Source organism: Podarcis cretensis, assembly GCF_951804945.1.
Source record: "Podarcis cretensis genome assembly, chromosome: 6".
In the NCBI taxonomy this organism is placed as follows: domain Eukaryota; kingdom Metazoa; phylum Chordata; class Lepidosauria; order Squamata; family Lacertidae; genus Podarcis; species Podarcis cretensis.
The window spans coordinates 11,220,148-11,247,201 of record NC_137175.1 but is presented as its reverse complement, the minus strand read 5'-3'; the positions used below and the strand labels follow the sequence as shown (position 1 = coordinate 11,247,201).

The following is a 27,054-nucleotide window of genomic DNA, read 5'->3' as shown; positions in this document are numbered from 1 at the left end:
CATGTAGGTCTGGAAATTTCCCCTGCCTGAAACCCTGCGGAGTCACTAGACGGGCCAGTGGTCCGACCTGAAATCAAGCAGTTTCCTATCCTCCTTTCTCTGTCCCTACTTCTCCTTTGTGAAAAACGTCTGCTTTGAAATGTAACCATTACGGAAACAAGCTCACAGTTGCCACTGATCAAAGCAGACTTGTCAGAGTGAAAATGCACCCTGAGATTGGGAAAACGCTTATTAATGTTGACGAATGAGAACTGCCATTTCCCCCACCCCAGATGGTAAGTATCATGAATCTGTAATTGGTGCTATTTCGTTCGTGCTCCTTTCCCATTCATGTATAAGAAGCAGGCCATGCAACAAAATCCTTAGGCTCTCATTCAGAAGGAATAACATCTCTCTTTTATCCTTCAGTATTGATGTGCTTAGCAAAGAATGTTGCTTTCAGAACCGGCCCAGTTTGAAAACTTGCACACATTGTTAACAGGATGACTAAGGGCTGTAGTTGTCAATTTTCAACTTCAGTCCATATCATCCCATGTGCAAAATGGGGGGATAGTAAAACTTGCCTATCTTCCAGGGTTATTTTAATGATACCTGAACTAATGTCTGTGGAATGCTTTTAACATTAATATGAAAACACATGCTAAGTGTTATTAACTTTATTGAAGACTCATTAGCCCCTATTTTAAAAAAATCATACAGATTTTCTTTTTTTCTTATGTGTCTTGAACTTTCAGGACAGTTTAGAAGGCCAAAATGTGGGTGCTTTTTTGGGGGAAATCTTTAACATGGTGGTTATGCAATATTTCACATTTTAAATAACCATTTGGTAGTGGTTGTTTTTTTTTAAAAAAAGGCTTTTCAAAAGATTCAGTCAGTCTTCTGAGTGAACCTTTAGTTTGGTGAACTCCCTGTGGATATCTCCCCTGGTTTATTCAGAAAGGCCTTTCAATTTCCTTTTCCCAACCAATTTTCATTGATATTTTAATTGACGTTATAGTGATCTTGTATGCTGCATGCTGCCGTGGTGTATATACTCTCTCTCTCTCTCTCTCTCTCTCTCTCTCTCTCTCTCTCTCTCTCTCTGTGTGTGTGTGTGTGTGTATGAAAATGTGGCCTATACTTTTTCTTTAGATTTTATGTATGTGCAAATCACCCCCTTTTTTTGCAATGCAAAACAATAAAAAATAAGGCACGCAAGCCCCTTATTTCCCCGTGGCTCCTTTTTCAAACATGGGTCTGGCACCCTAGAGGGGGCGGATGTAGAAGCAATTGGGAGAAGGTAATCAGCAGCAAGAGGGCTAAACCATCACTGCCTGGGAGTTTTGTGTATGGGGGTGGAGAAGCTTTCTAACGTGATTTTCCCATGTGCTGTCTGAAGTGGTGTGGTCCAGCAAATAGTGCACCACACATGATGGGTCTGCTTCTTGTTTGGTTCATTCTGCAGTGGCAAAATGCTCCTGAAGGGAGGGCCAGCCTAAGATATTCAGCTTGGCCCCTAGGCGTTGGCTCCTAGGGCTGCAGAAATCTGCCCATGGTCCGGCTACTGTATGTTTAGTTTATCTTGGGTTGTTTGCTGTTTGCGTGATGTCTCTGTAGTAGGAGTATGGCGCGGCTGATTTAGATGGTTTTAAATCATGTTTCGCTTGTCGCCCTTCATAAGCCTTTTTACAATGAAGCCTCTGCATGGAGAATCTTTCTTAAAAGTTGGATACAGTATATATATATATATATATATATATATATATATATATATATATATGGTTTAGTGGATGAGGCTGCCCCTCATCTGTGCTGGAGTTACACTCAACTTCCTGGGCACAAACAAAAGACAAGGCTAGTGCCAGTCAGGTTGGGCAAAGCTAAGATTCAAATACTTGATTGGCCATGAAGGGGAGGAGAACAGCTCAGTGGCATCATCCATGCTTTACAGGCACAGGATCCGAAGTTCAACCCCCAGGTATAGCAGGGTCCGTGCAGTAGATACAGAGCTATTATCACCAATATTTTGACTTTGTGTAAGGCAACTTCCTATGTGCTGTAATCCAACAACATCTGGAGCGCCACTAGGATGAATGGACCTGTCCATTTCAGTTCCCTCAATTTCTCATTTCCCCCCTTCTTAAATTCAGTTTTCCACAATTTTGCAGCAACCTGTGAATTGTTTCGTTTTTTAAAAAAAACTTAATGAAAAGTTATCTGCATTTTAGCATGAATTTCTCCTACTCAATGTATTTTTTTCCCAATAGACATATTTTTGCAAATCAGTTTCCCCTAGTATAATGCATGTTTCTATGCTATTTTCACTCGTGCGTGGATATTTCACCACACTTTCCCCTTGTATATGCAGGGTGTGTCCCCCCCCCCCCCTATATGTAACTTGGCCAGAGACTGTCATTTGCAGAAGTGGATTTCAAATGGTGGCTGTGTTTCAGTTCTCCTATTGCTTTGGAAAGTGTGAATTAGGTTTGCCTTTAAATGTAACCGGAATCAAATTTCCTCCCCATCCTTAGGTGCCCCAGGTTACCCATCCCTGTCCTACAGGCTATATAACCCTGGTAGGTTCCTAGCCCTGGACAGCAGCTCAACACCTCTCAAAGCAACACCTCTCAAAAGAAGCAAACTCCTGCAGAGCAATATGGCAGAAAGTATCCTTTCTAGCCTACAATAGATTGAAACTGGTTACTTCCAGCATTTCTGGAGGGAACTGTGAGGCTGGATCTTGAGTTTCTTGGGGCACAAGAGTTTAACAAAAGCTCTACGGAAGCTGTGGTGGCAGAGGGGGTAAAGGACAGGGTTGATGGCAGAATTGACCCACAGCAGCCAGAAGGAGGTCTCATACCAGTACTCGGGGACACAGTGACCATGACATGCAGCTCGGATAATCATGAGAAGTGTGTACGGTGCCCAGCAGAGGCCAAAAATCCCCACTATAACGGCCAGAGATTTGGCTACTTTCTTGTCTCTGGTGAGCCTAAAACGCTGGCTCATGTTCTGGGAAGCCACCTTCATCCGTTTCTCTAGAGAAAGAGTAGATGTTGAGTGTTTGTAGTTCTTTTTGATGAAAAGCTTTGCTTTGCTGCCGGTAAACCCAGAGCTCTCTGTGCTCGAATATTTGACATTCGTACTCTCTTTGCTGCTTTCTTCTTGGGCGTCCCATTTTGGGACACCCAGAGTTTCTGCCAGATCTCTCTGCTCCCACTTGCAGCATTTCATGGAGAGCTGGGCTTCAGGGCTCATTTCGATCTCCTCCACAAAGTTCTGGTTCTGAGCCTCATGCACCACATCCAAACGGGCTTTGGTGCGCCTCTGGATGTTCAGGTAAATGCTCAAGTTGAAAAAGGCCACGCTGATGAATGGGGTGAAAAACTCGATGGTGGAGGCTGTGATGAGGAAATACCAGTTGTAGAAAAACTCAGCATAGCATTCCCCGTCGGGTATGATGCTTCGGCCAGATATGTACTCCCAGCTGATAATCGCAGGTCCATAGAGCAGGAAGGCTAATACCCACACCATCGCCATCTTGAACACGGCTTGCTTGATGTCTCCTTGCTGAGCTCTGTAGGACACCTGTAAAGGGAGAACATGCAGTTGTTTTCTTTAGATCACCAACCTTTTTAGGCACATGGGCACACTTGGATTTTGGACCAAGTGCTTGTTACTATAAAGAAGCAATGCAGAAGAAAGAAGCAGCAGCTAAGCTAGCTGCTGGAGGCTGGAAAGCCAGACAGGATGTTTGTGACTGTTACCATGGCAATAAAGGGGCAGTCCATTCTCCGTATTGAGCACAGGATGTGAGCTCAGTGTGTGACATATGACCTGTACAGGACGTACATGGGTGGAGTTATGATTCTCTCTGTTGTTTGTGAAAGGTGCAGACATCTTTATCTGTATGGCTGCTAAAGACAGGAATAAAGACATGTAAATACGTTTCTGTCTGAGTCTGATTCCCCTCCCTGGGAAGCAGGGAGGAGGGAGAAGCAGTGGTGTGTTTTTCTCACAGTCTGGGAAAAATCGCCGATACAGACCTCGCATGTTTACCTGCCGGGAGTTGCAGAGGGAGGTCAAAGGAATTCAGCCGGTGCCTGAAATGGTAGGCACATTCCTCTGACCGAGGCAGAATTCCAACAGTGCTGTGGGTACCACTCCTTGTCCGTCTCTCCTGTACCAGCCCCACGCAAGGCACAGCAAGAGGAAGCAAGCAGGTACTCACTTCACTTTCCCAAGTGATCTGTACAAAAGTCAGACCCAGTAGAAGGAGTCCGAACCTTGAAAAGCACATAGAGCCAAAAGAGGAAGTGGGACAGAGTATCTCTCTCCCAACTTCCTCCTCCTTCAGCAATATGTACTTCTCAAGGGAGAAAAGGGTAACTTCTTCATCTCATGGTTAATGGGATAGTGAGTGGGGTGGATGAGAGGCTTTGGGGGCAACAACAGAAGAGCTGAAGGGTATCATTGCACCTACAGGCATTGTATTGGGAGGGGCTTCAACATTATCAGGAAACTTTTGTGAGAAATTTCAGGTCAGCCGTTCAAAATTCTGAAAGGAGGAGAAGTTTGTGAAGGACATGAAGAAGGGCCTCAGATGATGATTGCAGGGTCTGGGTTGGTTCATATGGTCCTTGAATTATTGCAGTCCTGTGCTGTTTAAGGCTTTATAGTTCAAAACCAGCACTTTGAATTGGGCCTGGAAACTAATTGGCAGCCATTGCAGGCAGGCCATGATCAGCTTAATCTGCTCAAATCATCTTGCCCTGGTGAGCAAGCTGACTGCTGAATTCTGCACCAGATGAAGTTTCTGAACTGTACTCCATAGCTGTCAACTTTCAGATTTGAAAATAAGGGATCAGCAGCCTCACCTGTCCCGGGGACAGTCTACGGGATATCTAAGAATCTGGGATAGTGGCGGGAAGCAGCGGGAAATGGCGCTGGAATAAGGGAATTTCCCACAAAAAAAGGGAAGGTTGACAGCTATGCTGTACTCAGAGGCAGCCCCGCATTTATTGTGGTGCAGTAATCTAAGCTAGAGGTTACCAGATCATAGATGACAGAAATTAGGCTATCCCTGCCCAGATGGGGGTGCAGCTGGGCTAGTAGCTGTAGGTGATTAAAGGCACTCTGCACTGCTGAGGCCACCTGAATCTCAGCCAACAGCAAAGGACCCAGAAGTTCCCTCCAAGCTACATACCCACTCCTTCAGAGGGAGTTAAACCCATCAAGAGCATCTGGGGCATATTAGCACTGGAGGTTTGCACGATCATCTGGGCAGAACAAATGGCTTAAAAGAAGAGCTGTTTTAGTCTGCTATGCAGTAATCTCAGAATTTCTGGAACATGTTCTGTACTTAAAAAAAGAAAGAAATGTTCAATGCGTTTGCATAAAAGCAATGCTAGTTATATCATTAGTGTGAAAAGCATAAAAAGGCTTTTAGTCTCTCAACCTGCTACATATTATGTGTTAATAGTTGAAGGTGGGTTTTTTTTTTTTTTTTGACGCTCCATCAATTCGTTCATTATCTCATGTGCTGAAATGCATCGTGCTAAATGAAATGAATATTAGTGCATTTGAGTCTATCTCAGGCCATGATGATCCTTTCCATCACAGGTCCTCAAAAGAGATTTTTCAGTTAAAAATAAGGAAATGCTTGGCCCTGTCTTGCCTCCAGAATGCACCCCTTTGGGGGACTAATGTGGGTGTAAATTCCATTGGCTTAAATTCTAGCAGCATAGCCCAGGTTGAGCCAGGATGAGGGAGTTACGTTGGCATAAACATCCATAGTTAAAAACGTACAATAAAACAATCCCATGAAAACAGAACAGCAAGTAAAACAGGGGAGTGGCTAGATCAAGGGAACGCCTGTGTAAACAGGTGTGTTTTCAAAAGCCCACAGAATGCCCATACAGATGGCGGTCTCTTGCATTTCAGCAGGGAGTGCGTTCCACATATACCAGTATATCTGCAGCTCAGGAAAACACATCGTGCATCTGATAAAGAGAACTGTAATCCACAAGAGCTTTCACCATAATACATAATGTTGGTTTTTAAGGTACCGTAGGACTCCCTGGGTGGTATTAACCTAGTGAGCCCCATCAGCAAAAGCCCTGAGTGGCAACTTCCACTTACACAATGGGACTTTCCCTCTCTCATTTCCTCCCCATGCCCCCTGAAATTGGCTCCCTGTGTGTGTTGGGAGAACCCCCAGAACACCAGGTGGGACAAGGGACGGGAGGTGAGGAGGGATCCTTCCACCTGGCACCATGTTGAATTCCACCCACCATCATTCTTTTTGCTGCATAAGACTAACACACAATTTTCACTTGTGTTATGTGATCTAAGGCAAACGAAAGAAACAGGCGAGGACACATTCTTTTAAAAGTGCATCTGCTGATGTTTCCCCACTGAACTTTCCTATTAAAAGCCTTGTTGTTACGTGCAGATTAGCTACTTATGTTAATGGCCAGCTTTATCTATCTGCTTTCCCCAGACTTACCGCTGTGAGCAGCAATGAAAGGGGATGAGAGAAAGGTAGGAGAGACTTGGGCTAATGGAAGTGATTTCTTTGGCCTTAGACAACCACACGCTAATGGATTAAGATGGACATTTTAAAAGTGAATGGTACCTTCCACTAGGCTAGCAACTTAAAAATAGCATATTTTTTGGTTGATAGAACCTGGGAAGGAGAAGGATAGAGTGGATTTTTGTGTGCAGGAAGGCGCTTTAGCCTCGTTTTCATCCCCAAAATTGGGGTGCCAGGAGGGTCGCGGCTTCCGATCTAGTGCTCCGGCAGTCGTCAGCAGGATCGCACCAGAGCCCCTTCTGTCTCAGCATTCTGACCTGACCCTTACGACTTACACCAGAGTGAGCATCTTCTGTTTCATCGGACCCCAAAAATGGGACATTCTAGGTTCCAAAGAGTCTTCTGTGATTCAGCATGTCTCGCTTAAAACGGGACAGTTGTGGGATATGTGATAGAGCACCTGTCTTGCATGCAGACGGTCCCAGATTCTATCCTCCACATCTCCAGATAGAATCATTGAATTTTAGAGTTGCAAGGGGCCACGAGGATCATCTAGTTCAATCCCCGGCACTGCAAGAATCTTTCACCCAATGTGGCATTTGAACCCGCGGCCCTGGGATTAAGAGCTTCGTGTTCTACTGACTGAACTCTCTAGGGGAATGTCCCTTGCCAGAAACCCTGGAGAGAGAGTTTCTCCCAGTTACTGCCAACAATATTGAACTGGATGGGCCAATGGTTTAACTCAAGGCAAGGCAACTCCCCAAGCTCCTGAGTGTGCAGGAAAATGATGGCGGGCTCTGCCCTGACTTGGCAGGGATTTCTTCTCACTGCAAATGCTAGCGTGGCATGAATGTTTTTGCCTATAACCATAAGATGGTTCAATTTCCCCTCTGTGCTCGCTGCAATCCTGATGCTGCTCAGCTTCCCAATCCCTGGATAAAGCAATTTGCATGTTTAATAAGCCTGCATTCTAGATGCAAAGCTAATTAAAGCCAGGAGTAGTTTTCCCTAATATAAATACATGTCTGTAAACATGTCATATATAAGTATGCCCTGATTGACTGGTCCTGTTAGGCGAACACTTGGAGGTTTGCCTCAGCATAATACCTGAACTGGCATTTAGGGGAAGAAGAGTGATAGCCCTGTGGAAGAGCAATTGCTTCGCCAACGTCTCCAGGTACAACTGGGAAAGATTCCCTGCTTGAGAGCTACTGAGGGTCAGTGTAGGGACAATAGTGACCTAGATAGACCAATGGTCTGATTTGCCAATAGGGTGCAGTGATTAAATGCCAGCTTTGGATGGAGGAAACCCAAATCTGAACCACACACGTTTTCGTTCATGGGCTAAAACACACTTTCTCAGCCTAAGCAACTGCCTAAAATTTCTAATTAGCCCAGAAAGGCATATCATAAATGAAAAACATGGAATGATGATATGAGTTTGGTGTGTTAAACTATGGTTACTATAGGCGACTGATCCGGGGAGGCTTGGGGGTTGTGGACAGGCTGCCGTTCCTCAGTTTTTTTTTAAAAAAAAACTGTGCATTTATGTTTCACAGGGTGCTAAAGAAGGGCTTTGCACCTTGCCTGGCAGAGAAACCGCGTGCCTTGCATCCCTCCTAGGCAACAGCTGTCCGCCCGCGACTTCCAAGCCTCCCCTGATCTGCCCAAACAAAGGGGGAAGGGGGCAGGAGATCTGTACCGCCGGACATCCCCGGTTCCCCTTCAGCAGTGGCAGTGGCAGCGAGCAGCTCCTGAAGCCAGCCAGAGCCAACTGCACTACCAGGCTGGCTCCGGGCTGCTGAGGCTGCCGCTGCCACATTTCCCAGGGACAGATTTGCAAATCTGGGGGCATTCTGGGAACACAATTTGTCTGGGGACAGATGTGCAAATCTGGGGACTGTCCCTGGGAACTAGGGACGTCTGGTAACCCTATGTTAAACTCTATGCCAGACCCCTCTAATCCCTGGATCCAGCAAGACTCCTAATTCCCAGATTAGCCAAGACAGCTTCCTGGTGAGGTGATGGGGGATTAAGGGGTTTGGCGCTAGACGGCAAATGGATGGGGACTCCTCTCCCTCTACAGACAGGGCAGAGCATTGCAGTGATGTGAGCTACGCAGAGGCAAAGCAGCAAACTAGAGAGAGATGGAGCAATGTCTGATTTCTGTTTGAATCCAAGGCTGCAGCTATGGGAGAAACAAAGTGCTCCGGGGGTGTGATGCTGTGAACCCCTCTGTTGTAGGCTCAGGTTGTATATATGTGTAAATAAACCACATATCTTAAAAAGACCATAGTCTCTGTTGTCCCTCATTCCAAGGAAACCAAAACCTGGAGAAGTGCCTGGAAACCCCGGGATCTCATGCAGCTCAGAGGTTAAAAATAATAATATATATAATAATTTATTATTTATACCCCACCCATCTGTCTGGGTTTCCCCAGCCCCTCTGGGCGGCTTCCAACAAAGTATTAAAATACAGTAGTCTGTTAAACATTAAAAGCTTCTCTAAACAGGGCTGCCTTCAACTGTCTTCTAAAAGTCTGGTAGTTGTTTTTCTCTTTGACATCTGGTGGGAGGGCATTCCACAGGGCGGGTGCCACTACCAAGAAGGCCCTCTGCCTGGTTCCCTGTAACTTGGCTTCTCGCAGCGAGGGAACCACCAGAAGGCCCTTGGCGCTGGACCTCAGTGTCCGGGCAGAACTATGGTGGTGGAGACCCTCCTTCAGGTTGGGATGGCATGCAACCATAACAATAACAACTAGTGAAAGGCAGGCAGTTGATCACATATTTCACTGCTGCATAGCCATGGACGGAGGAAGGGGGGTGCGGTAGGGGTGGGCCGCCCCGGGTGTCACTACTGAGGGGGGTGACAAAATGCCGGGTGGCACTTACCGCAGGGCCTGCAGCACACCTGAGCCACACATCTCTTCTGTCTCAAAGGGTCCACCCACCGCCTGACCCTCAGCTGTAGGGAGGAGGCAGGCAGACTCCTCGGAGGCCCCATAGAGCACCCTGCCCATAACTGTCAACGTTTCCCTTTTTTAAAGGGAAATTCCCTTATTCTGAATAGGATTCCTTGCAAGAAAAGGGAAAAGTTGACAGCTATGGTCCTGCCCCGACTGGCAGGTGCCTGACCGGCTTGCTCTGCCGCTGTGCGCATAGTGTGCATAGTTTTATATGTGGTTTATCTCTGTTTGTCACCTGGTGGGAAAATGGAGTTGGCAACGTGTACACAGCAATCCTTCGTAAATGCCATTTTTAGTATTTTAAATCTTCCACCGTCTTTTGCTCCATCATAGCTCTGATAACCTATTACAAAGAAATGTTTCAGCTACACCACTCTCCTATTTTCCTTCTTCTTCTTTTTAGTTTTAGTTTGACATGCTACCTACCCACTTAGCTATCATTGCCACTGAAAGATTTTTCTGCAGCAAAAGGATGAAATCTGGGTTCTTGCACAAAATCCGGTTCTCTCCCTCTGGTAATACTGCTATTGCTAGCTTTTGGAAGTTTTAAGAGTAACTTTCTAGTCCTCATGACTGTGTTGAAAATTTTGAAAACAGGAAGATAGCATGTAGAGAGTGCAACAATGGCTATCAAACGAAAGGCAGCCATGATGGAGGGTTTATGATCAGAGGGTAGGACTTTCTCTATGGTTCTACTCATACAAAGTCCAATTTCATTATTTGTCACTCTCACATGTGCTCCTTCCCTTCCCTACCACCCAGCTATCTGCATTTTTGTGTGTGTAAATACATGTACCAAAAAGGGGGGGGGGAATACGAACATTTACAATCGGGCACAAAACCCTGCACTTTAAGTACAGAGCTGCATATTTATTTATTTATTGCATTTCCAGAAGGGTAGCTATGCTAGTCTGTTGTAAGAAGATAGCAGAAAGTCTTGCGGCACCTTAAAGATGAACACAGTTTATGGCTTTATGTTTCCATGGACTACAGTCCATTTCATCATATCCATGATGTATTGTCCTGAGTTGAAGGTATATTTAAACATGGGGTTGGGGAGCAGGAATGGTAAGCAGTGAGTTCAGGAGGAAATGAGATGAAGAAAAGTATAGACAGTGATAATTATGCATCATTACCATTGACCAGTCACTTGTTTTGCTGCTGCGAGCTTTAATCAAATGCCGGGTAGCAAGAATTCAGAATTCTGTGCACACAAGTGGGCAGACGACATCAAGCAAATATTTCTGAAAGTGATCCTTCCTACAGTCTCACCCACACCACATATTTAAAGTGCATTTATGGTATCTGAATAGCTATAGCCTCCCCCAAAGAATCTTGGTGACTGTAATTTACTCTTCACAGAGCTACAATTCCCAGCGCACTTAACAAACTGCAATTCCCAGTTTGCTTTAAATGTATGGTGTGGGTATTCTCCTTGGAACAGGAAAGAAAGTTACAGCATTGATGAGCAGGACACTTTCTGCTCTGTTCCAACAATTGTCCTTCAAACAGATGTCCTCTGACTACAAGGGGGGGAAATAGGTATAAATACAAAGGAGAATTTCTGGATGCCAAGATCCAAGCCTGGTCCACATTCTCTTTGGTGAGAGAACTCCAGCAGGGATTTAAAATCACAAAATATACAGCAAAGCAAAGCATGGAAATATAGGCTGTTAGAACCTTCAAATATGCCCTTGTCAGTTCCAAAACTTTCCTCGTCTCCCAGAATAGGGAAAAGACCACACGTTTGGTGAGATAAAAATGGTTTCCTTACAAATGCTTCAAAGGTCAGTTTCATGTGTTTTTCCACACACCAGTCAGAAAAGCTGCATAAGCAGTAAAACTTGACTTTATTACAAAGTGGTGGAAATCCCTAATTATTGCTATAGGAGCTCAAGAGTGGCTTGTGAGAGCCATGCGGTCTGAGCTTGGAGCAACCAGTTCAGACATCCTCACACATTGAGCTTCTCTGGTAGTCTGACGGGAATGAAGATGAGTTCATCTTAAGATGAACTAAGCCTGGCATGACAGCTTATTCTATAGTTTTAACCCCTTTGTGCATTAATTAAGCTTAAACATGTTGGTTATATAAAGCTGGTTATCCTACAGTCAGAAGGGGCTAGAATCACAAGGTCCTTTTAAAGGAATTGTAGATGCCTCCGAAAGGCACCAGCTGCTCCTGATATTGGCCCCTACACTCCCTAGCAGTTGCCACCTTCTTTAGCAGTGCCAGTTTCAGACCCTGGCATGGAATGGCTTCTGCCTTCCTGAATATCTGTCCCTGTGCTCCACCCTGCTGGGGCTCGGGCCTCAACTTCCTTTGTGCTGAGCTGCCTCTGGTCAGTGGCCAGCCGCACCTGTGAGTTTGGTTCTAGCATGATACAGCTGTTGTTTTTCGCAGAGTCTTTTACGCAGTGGAATGATTAGCAGTACGTGCCACATACTTTTCTTTGCTTTATTTACACTTCAATGCTGAGAGATTACAAACATGCATCTTGCTTCTGCAAGAGCAGAGGAGCAACTCCTCTCTCCTCGGAATCACCGAGAGAACTGAGAAAAACAGGAAACCAGTGTACGTCACATCCAGTCTCCCATTCCCGTGGGAAAACCCAACAGTACGCTGACTGTGGAATGTAAACAATGCCTTGTGACTAGCATTTCGCTGCACAGTGAAGAAAGCAGAAACCAACAACAGCATTGGGAAGGGCCACAGCTCAGTGGCAGAACATCTGCTTTGCTCTCCGGAGGTCCCAGGTTCAATCCCTGGTGTCTCCAGGTAACTCTGGGAGACGCCAGGTAACTCTGCCTAAAACTCTGGAGAGCCACTGACTGTCAGTGTAGACAGTAATAAAGTAGATGGACCATTGGCCTGATAGCTCAGTTGGTTAGAGTATGGTGCTGATAAAGCCTGGATCGCAAGTTCAATGCTGCATATTCTTGCATTGCAGAGGGTCGGACTAGATCAAGCATAGGCAAACTTGGCCCTCCATATGTTTTGGGACTACAACTTCCATCATCCCTGACCATTGGTCCTGTTAGCTAGGGATGATGGGAGTTGTAGTCCCAAAACATCTGGAGGGCTAGATGATCCGCAAAGCCCCTTCCAACTCTACAATTCTATGATTCAGTATAAGTCAGCTGCCTGTGTTCCTATGCTGTGAAACCTAAATCTTCCTAGTCTTGCATTTTATTTTATTTTACACAGGATTTCAGAGAAGCAGGTGATAAGGCTAGAGGATCAGGGGCAAAATTTAAGAGGGGAACAGGCAAACAAACAGCAGCAATCCATCAGAGACAATCAACTCTTTTGCACAGTCACTACTCACCGCTCTTGTTACCGAAAGGAATCTGTCATAGCTAATCAGCACAATGTTGAAGACCGACGTGGTGCACAGCAGATAATCAACCACCAGCCACAGCTTGCAAAAGCTTCTTCCAAAAGTCCATCTGCCAGTTAGCACGTAGGGCACATAAAGTGGAATGCAAAATGCACCTGAAATGAAAGAGTTCATTTTATGTTTCCTTTGGACCACATCAACAAGGCCAAGAAGGGAGTTGTGTCATCTGGGCAGCTCAGGACCTCCATACACACTGCCCGGGCTTGTGCTATTGTACCAGTTTCGCTTCACCCCCAGAGGTGCACTCCATTGTCTCTCGAGACAGACGGACGCCAACAACTTTATGCTTCCCCTGCTGCATTCCGGCCTCACAAACAGGGCGCTGACTGTGTACAGCTCAAAGTGTATGTATTGTACAACACGAACTTCCACTGCCTGCTGCCTGTCTCACCAATCAGATTCTTAACCATTCCATGAGTTGCTGCGATATTACAAATGTTGATTGGGATGGATCAGTCACAAAATGTTGACCAACTCCAAAACTGCTGTTAGGAAAGTGGATGCTCATTTGCAGCGGAGGGGGAAATGCATAGAGAGTTTAGAGAACGATGTGCAGTCGTACTATTTGGGGGCAGGAGTTGATGCCTACGGAAGAAAGATAAGAATTAGGAGGCTACAGAAGATCATCATCCAGGGACTAGGGACCAGAGAGTCTGTGTGTTTGTGGCAGCATTAAAAATAGCAGCAGCAGCAGCAACAACAACTACTGATTACAAATTTCCCGTTTCACAGAATACCGATACATAAAACCATTGAGCTGGAAGGGATGAAAGGCGAACGTCTTGCTAAATCTCATTCTAATCATTTCCAAACAGACTGAACCACAGAAAGCAAACAGCAGCAGCATGCAGGCACCCATTATTTTGCCTGGCTCACTTGTGGGCAGAACTAATGAACAATTAGCAAACTGAACACAGGAGGAAACTACCTTTTACCAAACCAGACCATTGGTTCATCTAGCTCACTAATGCCTACTCTGAACAGGCAGCCACTTTCCAGGGTTTCAGGCAGCGGTCTTCACTAGATGCTGCGGATTGAATCTGACTATCTGAATGCAAAGCATGTGCTACACTACTGTGCGATAATCTCTGCTGAAATGTGCCGGTGCAGCGAGAACAAGAAACGAAGGTGAGTGGGGCACAGCTAAAAATACATATGGAGTCGTTGCTTTGGGGAATAAGCCCAGGATTTTGTAACGGACTGGCAAGAAAAACTGTGTATAGCATTTGCTGAACTATTCTTTGCATTCCGCCCGCCCCCTGCCACACAAGGTTTTCCCCCACTGCCTTTCTGTCCATTAATAGCCCTGTGCTATGGGACAGAGGGATACGGGTGGCGCTGTGGGTTAAACCACAGAGCCTAGGACTTACCGATCAGAAGGTTGGCAGTTCGAATCTCTGCAACGGGGTGAGCTCTCATTGCTCGGTCCTTGCTCCTGCCAATCTAGCAGTTCGAAAGCACGTCAAAGTGCAAGTAGATAAATAGGTACCGCTAAGGTACCCCTTCATGGATCACTCCCTTGCCGTGGCGAAGGGGCTTGAATAACTCAGAGAAGCTATGAACTATGCCAAGCAGGGCACCCAAGATGAACAGGTCATAGTGGAGAGTTTTGACCAAACGTGATCCACCTGGAGGAGGAACCGGCAAGCCACTCCAGTATCCCTGCCAAGAAAACTCCATAGACAAAGACAACAGGCATATGAAGACAGAAGTGCCTGGCATGCTCTGGTACATGGGGTCACGAAGAGTTGAACACAACTAAACGACTAAACAACAACAACAACAAGGCGGGAAGGTAAACAGTGTTTCCGTGCACTGCTCTGGTTCGCCAGAAGTGGCTTAGTCATGCTGGCCACATGACCCGGCAGCTGTACGCCGGCTCCCTTGGCCAATAAAGCGAGATGAGCGCCACAACCCCAGAGTCGGCCACAACTGGACCTATGGGACAGGGATGGGACTAGAACAGACTCAGAATGGAAATAAGATTAAAAATATGTTAAGACATTTATATGATAGAAAATAGAGAAAGATGGAAAGGAATTGCTGAAACAATTAATGGAAGTGGAATACAAAGAGGGAGGTGAGAGGAGGTCAATGATACAAGGGAATGAAAGATAGAATATGGAAAAGGTATGATGTAAGTTTTTAAATTGTTTTTGTTTGGTTTGGTTTAGTTTAGTTTATTGTGTTAGTTTAATGTGTTAAGGTAGTGTTTTGTATTGTTTATGTATTGTATTGTTTTTTCTCTTTTTTGTTCTTTTTTTCTTTTGTCTTCTTTCTTCCTTTTCTTTTTTGTAAGCTTTAAAAGTAATAAATATTATTTTTTAAAAAATAGAACAGACTCAGGCTGTGCAAAGCTAGTTTTAGACCCAGGCTGGGTGGGAAATGTAGAGTCATTTCACCAATCTTGGCCAAAGGGTCCCTCTTTGCCTCTACCAGGGAGACTTGCAGTAAAAGTTAAAGTAAAGGTGGGCAGGAGCTGGGACTGAGCAACGGGAGCTCACCCGGTGGCGGGGATTCAAACTGCCGACCTTCTGATCGGCAAGCCCTAGGATTTGTGGTTTAGACCACAGCGCCAGCACCCCTAAAATCATAAACCCATGCCAATTGGCCCACCTACCTTCCACTCACAGGAGTCAACTCCCAGGGGCCAAGGTCCCTTTGGTCACCCCCCCAATAAAATATTTGAGAGGGCTGGGCTCCCCCAAAGTGGGTGCACTTTTGTTGTTGTTTAGTCGTTTAGTCGTGTCCGACTCTTCGTGACCCCATGGACCAGAGCACGCCAGGCCCTCCTGTCTTCCACTGCCTTCCGCAGTTTGGTCAGACTCATGTTTGTAGCTTCGAAGACACTATCCAACCATCTCATCCTCTGTTGTCCCCTTCTCCTTTTGCCCTCAATCTTTCCCAACATCAGGGTCTTTTCCAGGGAGTCTTCTCTTCTCATGAGGTGGCCAAAGTATTGGAGCCTCAGCTTCACGAGTGGGTGCACATTGTCATTCAAATTGTGTGCATGTGCCGTGTCATGTGATTGATGAAGAGGGGCTGGGCTTACCTGCCCCCCACAATATTTTAGTCAAATTGGCACCCCTGCCCCCACCCCTGTTCTGGCCTGATCAGGCTGGCTGCTTTTCTTCACAACACGGCGAACATAGCCATTCTGCAATGGGAGGACAGTGATTTCCTATTGTTCATCACTTTTGTTAAGGGCACCTCCAGATTGCTGCTGTATTCTGCAGCATGTTCTTGACACAATAACAGCGCATTACTAGTGGGTTTATTCTGCTTCAGTTTGTTCTGCGATGCTTACCCAATACTTCAACATTATTGCTTTTTGGATGGGCTATAGAGCAATGACTATGGTTTTCCCAGTAGTGATGTACGGAAGTGAGAGCTGGACCGTAAAGAAGGCTGATCACCGAAGAATTGATATTTTTGAATTATGGTGCTGGAGGAGACTCTTGAGAGTCCCATGGACTGCAAGAAGATCAAACCGATCCATTTTGAAGGAAATCAGCCCTGAGTGCACACTGGAAGGACAGATCATGAAGCTGAGGCTCCAATACTTTGGCCACCTCATGAGAAGAGAAGACTCCCTGGAAAAGACCCCGATGTTGGGAAAGATGGAGGGCACAAGGAGAAGGGGACGACAGAGGACGAGATGGTTGGACAGTGTTCTCAAAGCTACCAGCATGAGTTTGACCAAACTGCGGGAGGCAGTGGAAGACAGAAGTGCCTGGTGTGCTCTGGTCCATGGGGTCACAAAGAGTCGGACACGACTAAACGACTAAATAACAACAAAAACAATAGAGGAATGAAGGTGGAACAAAAACGAACCAGAACATTTGTGATATAAAACGTTGCAGGAATTCAGCAGGAAGTTACAGGATAGGCACTGATTGGATATGAAGCAATGTGACCACTCTAAAACTTTTGCAGGTGATAGCATCATGAGCATTATTTCACGACATGTCTCAAGGCTCCATTACTTTCCCAACCTTGGTACAAACTGGTTTGGGGAATAGGCCTCATCCCAAAAAGCCCATATAGACTTTTAAAAAGGGTCAGCAAGACAAACAATATGTACTGTGCCAATCTCACAGTTTATAGTAGAAATAATTTGAAAAGTCACAAGACACACTCATTCCAATGCAATGTTTATAAGCCAATACACAAATAACGAGAGCAATTAATGGGTAGTTATGTACGGTCAGAAGCCTAATTATAACTGAATCAATTAATAAGTTAATCATGTTGTGATCCTAACAACAAAGCAAAAGCCAAACCGCTTTGCCAGGAAAATTGTATCAATTCCCCGTGTTTGTTCCAGTTTTTAATGTTAATTATGTAACTGATATTTTGGAATGTTATTAATTTCATCTCTTCAAGAGAAATTATTACATTCTTGCTACATGCTGATAAGATTCTATGTATCCTGTGGAGTCCAAAAGGCGTTACGGTATTATTGTCCAACACGGGCAAATACTGCAGTAAAGAGTACTTCAGATTATAGGCTGCAATCCAGATATACCTGAAGGAAAGTCTCCACCCCCTTCGTTCAGCCCGGACACTGAGGTCCAGTGCTGAGGGCCTTCTGGTGGTTCCCTCCCTGTGAGAAGTGAGGTTACAGGGAACCAGGCAGAGGGCCTTCTCGGTAGTGGCACCTGCCCTGTGGAACGCCCTCCTATCAGAGGTCAAAGAAATAAACAATTATCTGACTTTTAGAAGACATCTGAAGGCAGCCCATTAATTTAGGGAAGTTTTTGATGTTTGATGTTGTATTGTGCTATTAATTCTGATGGGAGCCACCCAGAGTGGCTGGGGAAACCCAGCCAGAAGGGCAGGTTATAAATAATAAATTATTATTATTATTAACCATAACTGGGTGAGGTCCCATTGTTTTCACAGGAACTTACATTGTTCAGTGGGGTTTCTTCCCAGTGAGTGTACATATTGAGAGCATACCCTCAAGTGTACAGATTCAGTGGCATGTACTTTTGAGTAGACATGGCTAGGATGGCACTATCAGTTATGCCTAATTTTGGTTGGATTGGAGCCATGCCAATAGTACATATGAACGGAAGCCAGAAGGAAAACTGATAAGACAAGTTCCTAGCTTTTCTTGGGAGCCACCGTTTTAAGATAAGTAAATAGTGTGTGCAGATCATTCATCTTGCGGACAAAGCAGCCGCAGCCACAGCAAGAATAAGACAAGTTTTCCGCTTTTCTTAGGAGCTACCATTATAAATGGTGTGTGTGTGCAGATCATTCATATTGCTGATAAGATTAAAGAAGCAGCAGCAATAATTAGTGCATTCACCAATCAATAGGGGGTCAAATTAGTGTCTCCAACCATTACAGAGGCACAGGCGTGGAGCTGTGACAAAAGGAACTTATGGTTGAGGCTGACAAAAAATGATTTTTTAAAAAAGCTGCAGATCTTCCAAATGTTACCTTTGGAGATCTAGTGAGAATAGAAGCTGTGCTTTCTTCCTAAGAAGTACATTGGGGGGTGGTGGGAAATGGAGCATATATGCAAATGCTTGAGAACCTTGGTTTTATGCAAGAAACATTGCTTTATTAAAGATTTGTAGTATGAAAGGTTTTAGCTCATTGTTAAAGCGAATCTCTCTCTCTTTCTCTCTCTTTGGAGAGCCCTCCTGCCTGGGACCCAGAGCCCATCTAAAACAGCATTCTGTTTCCATAGCCAGCCATATGCTTCTACAAAGCCCCACTAGCAGGGATGAAAACCATAGCTAATCATTTGATTCAGCAATGCATTTGAGATAGAGTTCTCAGAAATATATTGCCTTGATATTACCTTTAAAGGGCTTCTTGTGTATACTGTACTCTGGGAACTTCAAGGTGAGTAAGGACTTCAAAGGATATAGCGGTCTCTCTCTCTCTCTCTCTCTCTCTCTCTCTCTCTCTCTCACACACACACACACACACACACACACAATGTTGCGCCCTCCAAACGCTTCGGACTACAACTCCTATCATCCTTGGCCGTCAGCCATGTTGGCCTAGGCCTGATGGAAATTGTATTCCAAAACAGCCATTGATATGAGTGAAAGTAAAAAGGTAAAGGGACCCCTGACCATTAGGTCCAGTCGTGGCCGACTCTGGGGTTGCGGCGCTCATCTTGCTTTATTGGCCGAGGGAGCTGGCGTACAGCTTCCGGGTCATGTGGCCAGCATGACTAGAAAGTTTCCCTTAGTAATTAGCTGGGACCAAGCTATTTAGCAATTATTTTAATTAACAACCAATACTTCGGATTGAGTTTGAAGCCTAGTTCACAGCCAGTGCAGTCATCAAAGAGCTGACTGAATCTGCCTGTGTTTTTATACCCTGGTGAAAGATGAGCTACTGCCAACTTCATTTTCTTATCCATCTTCAAAGAGAGCCCCACACAGAGTATACTGTCTTGAAGTATGCCCAGATTATACCTTCAAGTTACATAGACGACTCCTGCTAAATCCCCTTCCATCATCATAAATTAATTGTCGTTGCTGCTGATCTTGCCTCTTATCCCTTCCACGGTTTTACAGGAGTGGAGATCATCAGGCCAGGAGACCAAATGTGGCCCTCTGCCTGGCCCTTGTCATCCCAGCCGAACAAGCCTCTGAAGGAAGAGGGACACAAAGCAAGGCCTCATGATAGAAGTAGTGGGTGGACAGGCTGATAAGGACATACACAGTACTTCAGAGCCTGGCCCCAACTGGTGCAGTCATACCTTGGAAGCCAAATGCCTTGACACTTGAACGTTTTGACTCCCGAACACAGCAAACCCGGAAGTGAGTGTTCCTGTTTGCAAACGTTCTTTTGGAACCTGAACGTCCAGCTTGGCTGCAGGACCTTCCTGCAGCCAATCAGAAGCTGTGCCTTGGTTTCCGAACGTTTTGGAAGTCGAACGGACTTCCGGAACAGATTCCGTTCAGCTTCCAAGGTACAATTGCATATTGAATTGTGCCTGGAAAAGAACTGGAAGTCAATACAAGTCACATTAAATCAAAGCAGTGTGTTCTGCAAAGGCTAACCCAAGTAACACTCTGCTGAAATTTGTCTACACTCTCACGGGCAGCCCCATATAGAATGTATTACATTCATTTAATCTGGACATGTCCAAGCAGGCCTGTGTCACTGTGGCCAGGTCTGCCTTTTTCAGGAAAGAGCACAGCTGGTGAAACTGTGCAAAGACACTGCTTGCCACAGCGGTTACCTGAATATCCTGGAAATATACCAGATAAGTGAGCACCTTCAAGCTATGAACCTGTTCCTTTAAGAGAAGTGAAGCACCATCTAGAACAGGCTACAAACCTAAACCTGTACAGCCTGGGTTCCAGATACCTTAAGGCAGAGCTTTCCAAACTTTTCATGTTGGGGACACACTTTTTAGACATGCATCATTTCATGACACAGTATTTCAGTTTTACTAGCAAACCAGAGGTTAAACTAACCCCTTTCCAACCCCAGGAGGAGCACAGGGAGCATTTGTGTGACACTCCTACACACTGCAGCCGACACACCAATATGCCATGACACCCAGTTTGGAAAGCTGTGCCTTAAGGACTGCCTAAAACCTATTATCTCAGTTCAATCACCAAGGAATCTGGAGGAACATAGGTTGACATTCAAGTAATTTTGATTGAGAGTAGACCCATTGAAATGAATGAACGTGACTAAGTTAGGTCCATTAATTTCAGTGGATCTACTCTGAGTAAAACTTTGTTGGATACCACCTGTAAGAACAGGAGGAAAGTTCTGCTGGATCAGACTGATGACCCATCTACCCTGAACTCAATATCCTGTTCCCACAGTGGCCAGCCGTGCTATGTGAAGGCTGTAAGCAGTTCCTAAGTGCAATAGCATTCTACCCATTTGTGAGTCCAATAAAATGGTGTTCAGGGACATACTGCCTCTGGCAGTGCAAACGGAGTCCAGCTATCATGGCTAGTTGTGCCTCATGTCTCCAAAGCCTGACTAGCCTCAGCTAGAAGCTGGAATTTTTGTGTCGCCAGTCCCCATGCTATTGAATTCTATTCAGTGCTAGGCCTACCCAGCGTTAGACCCCCTAATGCTAATGAACCCGATTACCTTAGGTTCAGTCATTTTTAATGCATCAGCTGGCTTGCTCAGTTGGTTGGAGCATGGTGCTGATAACACCAAGGTTGCACGTTCGATTCCCGTAAGGGACAGCTGCATATTTCTGCATTGCAGGGAGTTGGACTAGAACGATCCTCAGGGTCCCTTCCAACACTATGATTTCATGATTCTATTCTAATGGGTGTACACTGATCACAGCTAGCAATGGATACAACTCACAGGCTCGGATTGAACAAAACAGTTGCTCAGGCAGGAACCAGCGCAACAAGTCCTGCGAGTGCAATGGAGCTTCCCTCTCTTCATCCTGTGTGTCCTGTGCACCCCTCAACTCAACTCAACTCAACTCAACTCAACTCAACTCAACTCAACTCAACTCAGGAGGGTCAGGAGAACCCCCAGAACAGCACGCAGGAAGAGAAGAGGGGAAGTAGTTCCATCTGGCAAGCTGAAATATTAGAGTTCATAGGAGCCAACTCCCTTGGGCCCTGGGTGCCCAAGCACCCACAAAATTCTCCATGAAGGGGCCGGGCAGCAACACATTTTGTTGCTGGGGCCATGCATGCTGCATGGCACCCATGGTCCTGGGCAACCACAATCATGGTGCCAAGTTGGCACTCCTGTTAGAGTTGATGAAATGATCATAACAGCATGATGTTGAATTCCTCCCTATGGAATAGTCTTCCAGCAGAGATTTGGCTGGCACCCTCATGGCTAGTCTTGTTGTTTCCTTGAGAACTTTTTTGTGTTGGCAGGCTTATTCAGTTGTTTAAGCTTTTAAAAGACGAGCCAGCCATGTTTCTGATCCTATTGTATGTATGTATGTATGTATTGCTTTTTGTACATTAACTTCTGTTGTGCACCACCCTAGTATTTTATGTGATTGGGGGGTGGGGTGTCTATCAACATTTAGATCTATAAATAAATAAATCAACCCTTTTCGACAAACTGACAGCTGTTTGTTTTGTTTGGATCAAGTCTTACTTCATTTGCCCATGTTTGCAAAGCCATTTGCAAAAAGGAACAGTGGAAAGTTGGCAGACTTGAGACCTGCATTTGCAAAAGGCTATGGATATTTAAGGATTTAAGGATTAGAGTCCTACTTTCAAGGATAAATGATAACAATATTTTTTATTAATAATCCCCTGTGCTCCTAAATCACCCAAGTATGTCAGGACATTTTGCCAGGAAGGCACTTCTGGTCAATCTCAGGAGCAACAAATGCTCGGTTAGCACCAGATTTGGAGAGGAAGAGCAGTGCTATCAGACACAAGCTTTTCTTATCTAAAACGAAGAGGAGGAAAAATTAGTGCCTTGTGAAAGATGTTGTATTGGATGAAGTTCTGCTACAATCAGGTCTATCAGTAAACACAGAGCTGGCTTGATATTTTCAAAGGAAAGTGTACCCATAAATTGATTTTTTAAAAAACAAACAAAACAGGTAAAACCAGGAGCTTGTCTCTGGTGAGATGCATTGCTATGATGTTTCAAACTATTGTATTTCTAGTCTGCTCACTACACATCCAGTGACTTTTTCTATATGCAGTTAAATGGGACTATCTTTGTATTAGGTAGACATGCCAATGGTAGCAGGCGGAGGACACTTTTGCTTAAAAAAAGGGGAATGCATGTTGATAACACCTCTATAGAGATAACAGGTGAAATCCATGCTCCAGAAATGCCCTCATTTGACTACTGCAGTGCATTGTTCATTGAGCTGCTCTTGGAGACCAGCCCAAAACTTCAGTTGGTTTATAACAGGGGTCAGCAAACTTTTTCAGCAGGAGGCTGGTCCACTGTCCCTCAGATCTTGTGGGGGGCTGGACTATATTTTTGTGGGGGAAATTCCTATGCCCCACAAATAACCCAGAGATGCATTTTAAATAAAAGCACACATTCTACTCATGTAAAAACATGCTGATTCCCGGACCATCTGCGGGCCGGATTTAGAAGACGATTGGGCCGGATCCGGCCCCCGGACCTTAGTTTGCCTACCCATGGTTTATAACATGGGAGTTAGATGGAAGGCTGCTCAAAACATTTCTCTCTAGTATATAAGGGGAAAAAACACCCTTCATTCACTTCTATTCTGTAGCATCAAATATAACCTAAGACACATTTCTCTTGGGATTAATATATCTAAAGGGTCACCCACTCTGATGTGAACCTGCCCATTAATTTGGACCTACATCAGAGACTCTTACTTTACCCCTGCCTTTCAAAGAAAGCTGAGTTTTGGCCCGTGGTAGGGCCATTTCAGTAGTGTCACCCAAAGTTGTAGAATAATCTCTCAAGGACAGGCGCTTGGCAGCTACAGTGTTGGCTTCCTTTTCCCTAGCTTTTAGTAGATGGTGGCTTTAATTTCTGTCTTAATGTTGATTCCTGCATTTTTAAAGATACTGTTGTTATATGCTATTCTTTGCTGTTAATTGCCTGAAAGGTTTTCCTGAAAAAGGGGATAAAAATATGAAAGTAAAGATAGTTATTTCGGTTGTGGTTCTAACACACACATTCTTAAAATAAGCTCTCTGTGTGTGTTTGAATCCTTCTGACTCTCTCTGTCCACTCTGCAGCATGCAACTGAACTTTGAAATGGCACCTTGATTCCTATTTTCCCTCAAGGGGATTTGTGAAGCCGAGTTTGCACAGGGTTGCGGCCAAAACCAATTATTTACTTTGCCGTCTAACTGCAACAGCTGTTTTCACACATTATATACTTGCATGTGCACAGCAGTCACACAGGAAAACGTTTTATGCGATTTAGGAATAGATGTGTGTGGATGGAAAATTCCGACAAATTCTTGAAGCAGTCCTGACATTTCATGAAGTAAAAATAAGGTTCCTGCTATGTAGAAACATAATCCTGTTTTCGTATCTGCCCTATGTTAACATCATACTCCACAATGCAAAAAAAAAAAAAAAAAAGGTTAGGTTTATTGTTCTGGAGGGATAATCTCAGAGTTTATTTCTGCTTGCAAATCATTTGGCAAGGGACTAGTCCACCTTATACCCTTTTGGAAAGCATATAATCCATTTTGGCACATCATCTACCTAGTCTGGCATCAGTAAGAAATCCACACTGACATCCACTTTGCTTAATCCCCCTTGCCCCCAGGCTGCCTGGCATATCCATCAATTTGCATTTCAGAGGTTTTGCATCTAGAGAACGATCACAGCCATATGGAACTGTGCCTCAGCGCCCAGAAAGATTCCCCTTTGCTCTTAGCCACTGTAAGGTGAAATCCAGGATTTGAACCCCCCAAAAAAACTGGGGAGATGAGAGCTGTTGGAGGACAGATATTACTCTTTGTTGGCAAAAGGGGGTGATAAATGGTCAACCAACATCTGGAAATACTGGAAGTCACCCCAGGAATGAGTCACAATATTGGGTTGATTGTCAGGGATATCTGCATAATTTCATCAGCCATTTGTAGAATTATATATCCAGTCTACCAGTATCTTTATTTTCTGTAAGATGACCATGCCTGCCCCATTCCCTGAAAAACGGGCCCACAAAAGTTAACATCCCTGCTCCTCTGGAAACAGTAGTCCCCACTGAGATTTTGTTCCGAGCAGTATTGATAGATACATAGATAGAGGTCTGAGTAAGGGAAGCCATGGTAACAGGTAATCAACAGCACCCACCAAGTAAACCATTATTCAAGGAAGCAGCTATCTCTCTAAAGCTGGATGCTGTCCATGTGTCCTTGGGAACCTACATTTTAAGGGTAGAGAAAGGGGAAAGCTTTGCACTTAGAGAAAAACAGGAGTAGCCCAGAGTGATTTGTGCTTTATCCTCACAAAAACTTGCAGGGCCCAGGAGCTGTGTGCACACAGAAAACAGGTACAAACCTCCAGTCATCCATGGCTGGAAGTCTGATGTGCTGAATGAAGCAAGTAGTTTATGGCATGTTTCTCTACAGCACAGAGGGACATAAGAAGGCGGCTTAGACTGGGTCAGACCAATGGTCCATCTAGCTTAGTATTGTCTACACTGGCCGGCAGTGGCTCTCAAGGGTTTCAGGCAAGGCTAGTCTTTTGCAGCAGCACCTGGAGACGCTGGGGACTGAACCCGGGACCTTCTGCTACACCCTTCCTGGAGCATAAGAGGGGAGGGAATTGGGAAGTTACATGATCTGTGGTGCATGTCCTCTGAGCCCTGGTTCCCCTCCATGGCCTCTCTGAATCCAATCCACACCTTAGGACCCCTTCTATGGCAGTGGTTGACCCCTCCCAATGTATTCATGCGTGATTAATTTTCAATGGAAATTTAATACATTCTCGGGCATACATACAGGTACATTTGATATTCTTGGAAGTGCCATCTGCAACACAGTGAATCCAAAGTTTTTGAACCTAAGCAGATCCCCCTTACTTGGAAATGAGTCCCCTTGATCTCAGATAAGGCTAACTTTATGTCATTTCATGGGATTTTGTACCAAAAACAATGCTGCAATTGTCTTAGTTCTAAGCAACAGGGCAGACATCAGTTACGAAAGGGAGAAAAAGTGTCATTTTTCTACGCAGTGATTCCACAGTGGAAAGAAAACATTAGTTATATAAAACTGGCTTGATAACCAGAGTAGTTCTTAACCCTGCCCACCTTTTGTTGTTACATATAGTTGCATTTGACTCTCTGTTGTTTGAGCTGCTTTAGCCTGGGAAAATTACTTCCTGGCTCTAAAAGGCATGAGCAGACGAGTTAATCTTTCTAAGAGCAATCTTTAACAACTTGAAATTGTGCCCCAATGGGAGGGGGGCAGGTGAAAGTCTCCCTTAGACCCCCTTTCCCCTCTAATTCCTCCTGACGACCTGCAGAATAAAACTAAACGTCTTCTCCACGGCATCCTGCCAAAACCTTCACCGCGCCATCCCTTTTCCTAACGCGGTTAGACGAGCGTACGAAAGTATGAGCCACGGAGGAAGAGAGGTGAAGCCGAGGTGTGGTACTTTACCTACTAGGAAATCGGAGATGGCCAGGTTCAGAAGGAAGTAATTGTTTTGCGTCCTCAGACTAGAGTCCACCACAAAAGCCAGCATTACCAAGGCATTGCCAACGACCGTAGCCACGATCAACAAAGCCATGAGGACGGCCAGGACGATGGTCCACATGGTGGAGAAGCGCCCGGAGAGCTGGTCCCCAGCGGCCTTCTCCTGGCTCCCGGAGCCATTCAGGGGCAAAGCCACCGAGGAGCTGTCCATTTCAGCACCACGCGGCTCAGCGGCTCAGGCTGCGGGTGGGAACTGTCCGAGCCACCTCCAGCCGGGAGCGGGACGACACACCTGCTGCCGGGGCTTGGCTCCTGCCGGGCAGACTCAAGGACAACTGCCCCTGCATTGTAGACCCACAACCAGCACCCCACAAGTCTCAGCAGCACCCCGAAAGATGATGAGACCCCATCCCACCAGCGGTTCGTTTCCTAAATAGCTCTCGTGGAGATGTTAAAACACAGAGATTCTGTTCCTTCGTTCTTGTGGTCTCCAGTTCTTTCCCCCGGTGGGGAGGCGGGTCCTTTTTCTTTTCCTCTCTGCCTCTGCTTTCTTCTTGCTGCGTTTTTATTTCCCTGAGAGGCAGAACCACGAAGAGAGAGTAAGTGAGAAGAACTCTGCTGGATTTGGGGCTGCAGGTTCTCGCGCAGCGTGCGAAGGGTCTGCCTAGCCTCTGGGCGAAAGCGGAGCTTTGCCTCCGAAAGGTGGAGCCAAGCATCTAACCCTGGAGCTGGATGCGAGTCCGAGCAGAACCAGCTCCTCTGTGGACAGTTCCATGCTGGACAGCCATTGGCTAGCAGCCTCAAAAAACCTGCAAGCCGCTGGTCTCACTTGCCGCTTGCTTTCTTAAGAAGCCGCTTTGTAAAATCCACACACGGGTCGAAATACAATTAGCCCAGCCAACGAGGCAGCACTGTTGACTTTGGGACAATTAGCGAAGACTGCATTAATAATCAATATGTCTACGTTTGCAAGATTTCCTAGGCAAATCTCTCTCTCTCACACACACACACTTTGTGTGTGGTGGAGAGAGAGAGAGATTTCTGTCGAAGGAAAGTAAAATAACGAGTGCTACAGGTATGCGTTA

At 45.3% G+C, this 27,054-nt stretch overlaps 1 protein-coding gene across 1 annotated transcript; it reads right to left on the bottom strand.

Annotated features, from left to right (window-relative positions):
• Nucleotides 1–2,395: 2,395 nt before the first annotated feature.
• On the bottom strand, nucleotides 2,396–26,848 carry HRH3 (histamine receptor H3). Its single transcript, XM_079979661.1, has 3 exons — nucleotides 25,934–26,848; nucleotides 12,807–12,973; nucleotides 2,396–3,567 (listed from the first exon to the last, which is right to left on the bottom strand). The coding sequence occupies exons 1-3, from the start codon at nucleotides 26,178–26,180 to the stop codon at nucleotides 2,680–2,682; spliced, it is 1,302 nt and encodes a 433-aa protein (XP_079835787.1). The 5' UTR covers nucleotides 26,181–26,848; the 3' UTR covers nucleotides 2,396–2,679.
• Nucleotides 26,849–27,054: the final 206 nt, after the last annotated feature.

Coding starts and splice junctions, on each gene's coding strand:
- HRH3 (XM_079979661.1), bottom strand. CDS start 26,180: ATGGACAGCTCCTCGGTGGCTTTGCCCCTGAATGGCTCCGGGAGCCAG. Junction 12,974..25,933: donor CATCTCCGATTTCCTAGTAG/GTAAAGTACCAC, acceptor CTTTCATTTCAG/GTGCATTTTGCATTCCACTT. Junction 3,568..12,806: donor TCCTTTCGGTAACAAGAGCG/GTGAGTAGTGAC, acceptor CTCCCTTTACAG/GTGTCCTACAGAGCTCAGCA.